This window comes from Cricetulus griseus, chromosome 3, assembly GCF_003668045.3.
Source record: "Cricetulus griseus strain 17A/GY chromosome 3, alternate assembly CriGri-PICRH-1.0, whole genome shotgun sequence".
NCBI classification, from domain to species: Eukaryota; Metazoa; Chordata; class Mammalia; order Rodentia; family Cricetidae; genus Cricetulus; species Cricetulus griseus.
This window is the reverse complement of record NC_048596.1, coordinates 16,482,776-16,490,371: the sequence shown is the minus strand read 5'-3', so window position 1 is coordinate 16,490,371 and position 7,596 is coordinate 16,482,776. Positions and strand designations below refer to the sequence as shown.

The following is a 7,596-nucleotide window of genomic DNA, read 5'->3' as shown; positions in this document are numbered from 1 at the left end:
GGACTGGTCAAACCAAGTCAACTTCTAAAGCATAAGCAATGCAAATTCTTTTGCTGCTTCTAATTGCACACCGTTGTTGTTTAACGTGTTTTAAGGCTGCAACAGGTAAAGTGTCAGATGATGGGCATACGGGAACACAAATAGTCTTTTGCGAATAAATCCCTTCTGAAATATTATTACAGGGCTGGGACTGCAGCTCAGCGACATAGTCTGACTAAACATGTAACAGGCCCCGAGTTTAGTCAGCAGCAACGCAAACGCGTGCAGTAAGAAGCTTTTCAAAGTTACTGTGGATCCCTAGGACAGACAAGCACTGGCCCTCGACCCGGCCGCTGCAAACCCACCAGAGGGCGCTCGTTCTCCGTCCATTTAATCCCTAGCCTCACATTTCAGGCAAAGGGCGTCTTTCAGGGTTGGGGACTCCTTCACCTTTAGCGCACAAATGCTTCCCGAGGACTCACTCAGCAGCCAAGCGCGGGAGCAGAGTCATAAAATGCAGTGGTGAATTAGGCGTGGCTTCCTCTGGAGGCGCGAGGTAGAGCCGACCAAAAGTAAGCGCCGGGAACGGCGAGGTGGACGGAGCGCCTCGGACCCCGACGCTCGGCTCTGGGGACGGCTCGGTCCCACCCGGGGCGACCGACGCTCCAACCGCCCCAAGGCGCGGGCACGGTCAGCCGCGCGCGGCCCGGGACCTGTCCGCCAGGGGGCGCTCCTCCGCCCCGCCCCGCGACCCTGGGCTCACGCCTGCCCCCGGTCCAGCCAGGGGGCGGCCCGGTGCTCCCGCCAGCACCGGCCCGTGCTCGCCCTTCCCCGGCTTAAAACCCGCGCGGCCTTTCCCCGTTTGAACGCCTGGTTTCCCGTGCCGGCTCTCGCGACAGTTCCGAAACCTCGCGTGAGATCCGCCTCCCGTCCCCTCGGAGTGTGGGGTGGTCAGTGTACGGCTCCCGTCCACCTGCGCCAGGACCCCTCGGGCCCGGGGCGGCGTCCTCTGAGGAGGGGCTGCCGGGCGAGCTCACCCCGGCTCAACCAGAGCAGCGGCTAGGGCCGCCGGGAAGAGCGGGGCCGCCGCGGGGCCCGCGCGCACGCGCAGTCGGGGCCAGCGGCGCCTCCTGGGCGGGGCGTAGACAAGTCCCGCCCCTCCCCGGCCAGCGAGCCGGGCTTCCTCCCCCCGGGAGCGCTGCGGCTTCTGGGAGCCGTTTGGGGGCCGGCAGGGGCGGAGCCCGCCTTTCTCGGGGTGGTGGGCGGGCCTCCGAGGATGCGCTGCCTCCCGCCCCCAGCCCGAAGTGCCACCGTGGCCCCGCGATGCTCAGCTTTGCAGCGTGTAATCCGGACGCGGACGCGGAGAGACGCCCTGCCGGGAGTCGCCCGCCGCTCGCCAGTCCCAACCGCTAATCACCAGGCTCCTCGCGGGCTCAGGCACCTGCCCTGCCGTGGGAGGGAGGGGGCCGGATGTGGGATGGCACAGGGAAACGCTAACAGAGCAGTCCGCGCCCCGGCGGACGAGAAGCTGGGTGGGCACGGCTGCACACTGGCCCCGAGGAAGCCCGCCCTGGGCCTGCCCTCCAGGAGCGCCCACACAGGGACGTAAAGTGTCTTAGCAACAGAATCCCGTCCTTCTTGCCATCATGCATGCAGCGGTTTGCCGCTCTCGGGAACTAAATCAGACGAGACAGGACCAAGGAGGGGTCCAGCCAACAGTTTGGGCTCCTCGGCTACTCCCACCCCTGCTCCCCGTGTCTGGTTCTCATAGCCTTGCTTTCCCAGCTTTGCTGTCGGGCTGTGGCTGCTCTGTGCGCTCACTGTGACTTTGGGCTAGAGTAGAAGTAAAAGGCTCAGGGAGGGTCCCTGTGCGCCTGGATAAAAATTATGGGCCCCAGAACCTGAAAGAAGGCGGGTGTTGGACGTCTAGGGGCGGGGACATGGGGCGGAGGAGCTTCTCCTTGAATCTTAGTCTGTGGGCTGCGGGCGGGCGACTCCCGACAGAAGCAGGGGTGGCTAGCGGGTCTGGCTGGCCGTGCATGCAACTCTTTTCGTTCCCCTGCCGGTTCTTTAGGATTGGAAATCACAGCTGTTACGAAAGGCACTAGGTGAGTTGCTGGGACCCCCGCCCCCCATCATCATCACCCCATCCTAAACATACTTGAGGCGTAGTTTTATACACCTCTGGGGCAAAGGTGCATCAAAGTTGAAGACGGTGCTGGTGCGTGTGCATGCGTGTGTGCATACGTGCGTGTGTGCATATATGCATGGGTGCACACGTGCATGGGTGCATACGTGCATGGGTGCTAGGGACCATATCCCGAGCTTTATCACTCCTCTCTTCACTTTATCCCCCAAGACCAGCTCATCAATTATCAATTGGCAGAGTCCCCAGGGAATAACCAGGCCTCATTGATGAGGCATTTGGTTGGCTCCAAGGTAGCAGAGGAAGGGGCAGTGTGAGAAACAAGCTTTTGTACGAGGAACCATGAGGCTGATCTTTCCGGACTGGCTTTATTTCTGACCTCCGGACCTGGCTTCCCTCTCCTGGCAGGGTGCCACCTACGCGCTGATGCCCCGAGTGCTCACAGGGCTTCCAGCTAACCATGCTGCACCTACCTTGGCGCTGCCCCTGCTACTACTATTACTGGTGGTGGTGTGGACCCCGCTCCCCGTTAGCGCGGGGCGGGGCACCGATTACCTGCGGCGAGGCTGGCTGCGGCTACTAGCCGAGGGCGAGGGCTGTGCTCCCTGCCGGCCAGAAGAGTGCGCTGCGCCGCGGGGCTGCCTAGCAGGTCGGGTGCGCGATGCGTGCGGCTGCTGCTGGGAATGCGCCAACCTGGAGGGCCAGCTCTGCGATCTGGACCCCAGCGCCAACTTCTACGGGCGCTGCGGCGAGCAGCTCGAGTGCCAGCTAGACTTGGGCGGTGACCTGAGCCGAGGAGAGGTGCCGGAGCCGCTGTGCGTCTGTCGCTCACAGAGCCCACTGTGTGGTTCCGACGGCCATACCTACGCGCAGATCTGCCGCCTGCAGGAGGTCGCCCGCGCTCGGCCCGACGCTAACCTCACTGTGGTGCATCCAGGGCCCTGCGAATCGGGTACGCAAGCCCAGGGCTCTTTGTACCAGGACTCGGGCTTCCTACAGGCACTGCCCCCCGCCCCATACCCCCGATCCCCGACAGGATTGGGCAGCAGAGTGAAAAGATGAGTAAGCTCCAGAGCCTCAAAAGCTGCCAACTAAAACACAGGTCGAAATTTGTTGCAGGTTTAGTGTAATGAGCCTCCTGAGAACCCTATTCAGGCTGGCACGGACCGGCCCTCCGAGAGGACAGGCACATAACCAATAGCTGGGTCAGATCTGAAAAGACGCCCCCCCGTCTCCCCCCCCCCGTCCCCCACCAGACTTTGTCCAGGCTGCAGGAGCCCTGGCAGAGGGATCCTGAGACACAGCCTGTTAACCCTGGCTCCCTCCTATCCCTTTTCTCTTGCATTAGGGATTAGTGAAGGAAGATGGCTACTTGCTTCTCTCGCCCCTCGTCCTTGGAGTTGGGGTTGGGGTTGGGGTATGTTCAAGCCTGGGATTTTCTTTGGCGGCTCTCACTTCCTCAGCCTCTACCTAATCAAGTCTAGTTGGGCTGGAGTTGCAATGAAAACAAACGCGGCAGCAGGGGTTCCTGACCGTTTTCCCCGGTGCCACAAGGTGGTTTCAGGTTCCCCTGCCTCGGCACTTGTCCCATCTCCACCCGCTCAGGGCCCAGATCGTGTCACATTCTCACGACATTTGGAATGTGGCTGCTCTTCAGGCCTTTAGGAACTGGGCTTGGTTAGAAACGGGGAGAGGTATTGGTTACATAGCCCGCAGGAAAGGGCCCCCCGGGGTGGTGTGAGGACAGGGGAGCAGTCCAGGACAGTGTGTGGCTTGCTCAGCTAAGCTATTGGTCTGCAGGCGTGTTTGTGCAGTTTGCCACTGCTCTGTGTACTTGTGCATCTCTGTGCCTGCTTGTGTGTTCTTGTGTGGATCTGCACCGCCATTTGTCTCTATCTGTGCTCGTGGCATGTTTTCTTTGCAGATGTGTGTTGACCTCCGCATGAGTTGTGTCCTGCCCTAAACATGTCCACATGAGTTTGTAAATTGTGTTTTTGCTGCGCTGGGTACAGCTTCCTGTTCTCAAACCTCACCCTTCCACCCCCTTGCTCCAGAACCCCAGATCGTGTCTCAGCCTCACAATATTTGGAATGTGACCGGGCAGGATGTGATCTTTGGCTGTGAGGTGTTCGCCTATCCCATGGCCTCCATCGAGTGGAGGAAAGATGGCTTGGACATCCAGCTGCCAGGGGATGACCCTCATATCTCTGTACAGGTAGGGGCATGGAGCAGGGGCAAACTCCTGGAAAACCTAGGGCTGCCCCAGATGACAACACATCTGGCTGATAACACATCTGACTCCAGTTTAGGGGTGGACCTCAGAAGTTTGAGGTGACTGGCTGGCTACAGATTCAGGCTTTGCGGCCTAGTGATGAGGGCACCTACCGCTGCCTTGCCCGGAATGCCCTTGGCCAAGTGGAAGCCTCTGCTACTCTGACAGTGCTCACAGTGGGTAAGGGAGCCCTGAGCTCTGGGCACCAGGAGGAAGGGGTGTATTAGGAGCTGTGCAAGTCTGCACGTGAATGCTGCACACAGTGAGCATAGCCTTCCACACACGGAGCTGTGTTTGCATTATCAGGGTCTCTTCTGATCTTTCCCTGTATCACATTTGCAGACCAGCTGAACGCCACAGGGTTCTCCCAGCTGCAATCAATGAATCTGGTTCCTGAGGAGGAGGCAGAAAGTGAAGAGGATTACTACTAGGTCCAGATCTCTGATTTGGGAGTGAGGGTGTGTGGATAGAGTATCCACCCCTGCTGTGGAGAAGCTGTGGAGAAGACTGGAAAGGGCGAGCAGCGTCCTCTCATGGATTGTTTGAGGCTCCTTGTAGCCTCAGTTTGCCTTTCCTCCAAACCCATCTCCCAGAAGCTTTCCACCTCACCGAGTTCCTAGGGCACTTACTAACCACAGTCCTTTCTTGTGTGAGCACAGTGGGACTAACTCAGTTCAGTGCAGCGAGAGGGGTGGGGCAACCCCATGTCTTGAACCATTGTAGTGGACAAAGCCCACCTAGCATATGACTAGACACAGTGGGCAGTAATAAAAAATATAGACAAACTGAGCCACACTGCTGCAAACAGTTCTCACCGATATGCACATAGAGACCGGACACCCCTGAGTGGCCTCCTACTTCAGGACTGCAAGCCCTAAACACAGGCCTGCTTTGTGAGAGAAGGCTTGAGCTCAGGCCTATACTGCCCCCTCCTGTCCTCTAAGGAGGGAGTCTAGTTGGAGGGAGGACCACAGTTACTTCAATCTCCCCAAGCCCCACCCTCCTACCCAGTTGGTATAGGGATAGATTACCTATATATCAGTCCTTATTCTTGTGTTCCTCCTCCCCAGGCAGAGTGGGGAACCAGGTCTATGCGAGTGGGACCCCAAAATGAATGCTTACACTGAGTGGTTGGGGCACCCGTGTTAGCCACACCCCTCCTCTGCTCCCTTCCCAAGTCCCAGTTGAACCCAAAGTCGTAGTATCCTATTTCCAACTGTCTCAGTTGTGAACTGCCTTATCTTATTTGAAGTCCTTTACCACAGCGCTCTTTGGCCTAAGTCTCTTCTTACATTCTCTGTGCCTAGCCCGGAGACACTGAGGAGTTTATGAAATTGTCTAAGGGTAAATTGGAGTTAGTCATCAGGCCAAGATGCTGTGTGTGGTAAGCGACAACCTCCTACGCGCCTGGGTTCCGCCCGGAGCTGGCGCCACCGCGGGGAGGGCCGGCTCTTGGCTCAGTGTCTGCATTAGCATTGTGGGACCCAGCGCAGGCTGCTGGGCCCCCTGGGAGAGGCGTGGCCCGGGGCCTGGCCATCCCTCCGGGCCTGTATGCACTGCGTTTTCAACCGTTTCTGCACGGTGGTCCCGGTGTTCGTGCACGGGCCGTGCTGCCTGGGCCGAGCACTTGCAGCGAACTGCAAGGGAGTAGGAGAGTGGAAGGGTCTGTCTGGGTCGAGCGGGCGTGAGGGCCGTCTTGCTGAGTGACTTCAAGAAGGTCGGCTCTACCCTTCGAGAGGGGACCTGGGTCTGGGTCCCTGCTTTTTTTTTTGTTTTTTTTTTTTTTTGTTTTGTTTTTTTTGTTTGTTTTCTGCTCTGTGGGGCTCCAAGGTGCCTCTGAGGCTTGCCTGCCCCTCACCCACCTCAGCACAGGCTGGCTCTGCGCCCAAACCCGAACCTGTGGCGTCGGCACATTCCATCGGGAGTTGTCTCAGTTTCCCCCTCCGCCGCGCTCAGGTTTGGAGCCTGGAGTGGAAGTGCGCACTGCGGCCCACCGCCTCCATCCTCCCCGCACCCCGCCTCCGCTGCGGCGGACGGGGTTTAATAATGTCGCCGGAAAGTGACACGCGATTTATTATTAAAGTAATGCGGGCGCGGGGACGGGAAAGGTTTAATAAACGCGCCGAGATGCCTAGGATTATTCACCGCAAATAAATGAGAGCGCGGGCGGTGTTTTAATAAATAATTTCCCGCGGCTCCCAAGGGAGGAGGGGGAGGAGGACGGGGAACTGAGCGGCTTCGGCACTCCCGGCCCCGCAGCCCCACGGGGCTGTAAGCTCTAAGCTTCAGGAGGCGGCTCACAGCCGCGGTGTGCGGTTCCGAGAGCAGGCCCGAGGCCCAGGCCTGCAGGTGGGAGCTGCCCAAGGCAGCGGCAGCACGGGACCCCCCGGAGCCCCTCTGTGACGAGAAGTCCTCGTCCCGGGTGTAGCCAGGTCGGGAGCCACAACAGCAGGGTTGATACAGTGGAGCCCTCCCAAGCGCGTTTCCCGAATCCCAGCAGGGTGTGCGGGAAACTGTGCGAGACACGGGAGAGCCGCAGTGCTGGCTCCATCGCCCGCACGCTTCCGACGTGGTGGTAGCGCAGACCCGGCTTGGCTTAATGAGACGCCAGGGCTCTCTCCTCCGCGCTGGTCAGAATCCAGGGTGTGGGGCTTAGGCAACACACACACACACACACACCACACATGCGCACACGCGCACACACGCACACACACGCACGCACGCACACACACCACACACGCGCTCACACGTGCGCGCACACACATGCACACACACATATGCACACATGCACACACACCACACACATGCACACACACATGCACACACTCACCGGCACACGCACGCACACGTACACACACAATACACCACGCAGGCACACATACACACACGCACATACACACCACATAGGCACACACGCACATACCACACACACATTCACACGCACATACACACCACACAGGCACACACGCACATACCACACACACATACGCGCGCGCGCGCGCACACACACACACACACACACACACATACACACATTCACACGCACACACCACACCCACCACACACATGCGCACACACCCACACCCACACGCGCGCGCGCGCGCATACACACACACACACACACACACACACACACACACACACACTGATCTGAGGACTGGATGGAACTGGAACTGGAAATTCCAGTAGAAGCCGGAAA

At 59.2% G+C, this 7,596-nt stretch overlaps 1 protein-coding gene across 1 annotated transcript; it reads left to right on the top strand.

The window, feature by feature from the left end:
* The first annotated feature begins 1,311 nt into the window (after positions 1 to 1,311).
* Kazald1 (Kazal type serine peptidase inhibitor domain 1) lies at positions 1,312 to 5,662 on the top strand. The gene is made up of 6 exons (XM_027407193.2): positions 1,312 to 1,416; positions 2,054 to 2,087; positions 2,534 to 3,077; positions 4,180 to 4,340; positions 4,430 to 4,577; positions 4,740 to 5,662. Exons 3-6 carry the CDS (start codon positions 2,552 to 2,554, stop codon positions 4,826 to 4,828), a joined length of 924 nt encoding a protein of 307 aa, XP_027262994.1. The 5' UTR covers positions 1,312 to 1,416; positions 2,054 to 2,087; positions 2,534 to 2,551; the 3' UTR covers positions 4,829 to 5,662.
* The last annotated feature ends 1,934 nt before the right edge of the window (positions 5,663 to 7,596 follow it).

Bases quoted from the DNA above. Each gene is read 5' to 3' on its own strand.
- Kazald1 (XM_027407193.2), top strand. From the start codon at position 2,552: ATGCCCCGAGTGCTCACAGGGCTTCCAGCTAACCATGCTGCACCTACC. The intron at 3,078-4,179 runs GTACGCAAGCCC...CCCTTGCTCCAG, and splicing joins TCCAGGGCCCTGCGAATCGG to AACCCCAGATCGTGTCTCAG. The intron at 4,578-4,739 runs GTAAGGGAGCCC...TCACATTTGCAG, and splicing joins TCTGACAGTGCTCACAGTGG to ACCAGCTGAACGCCACAGGG.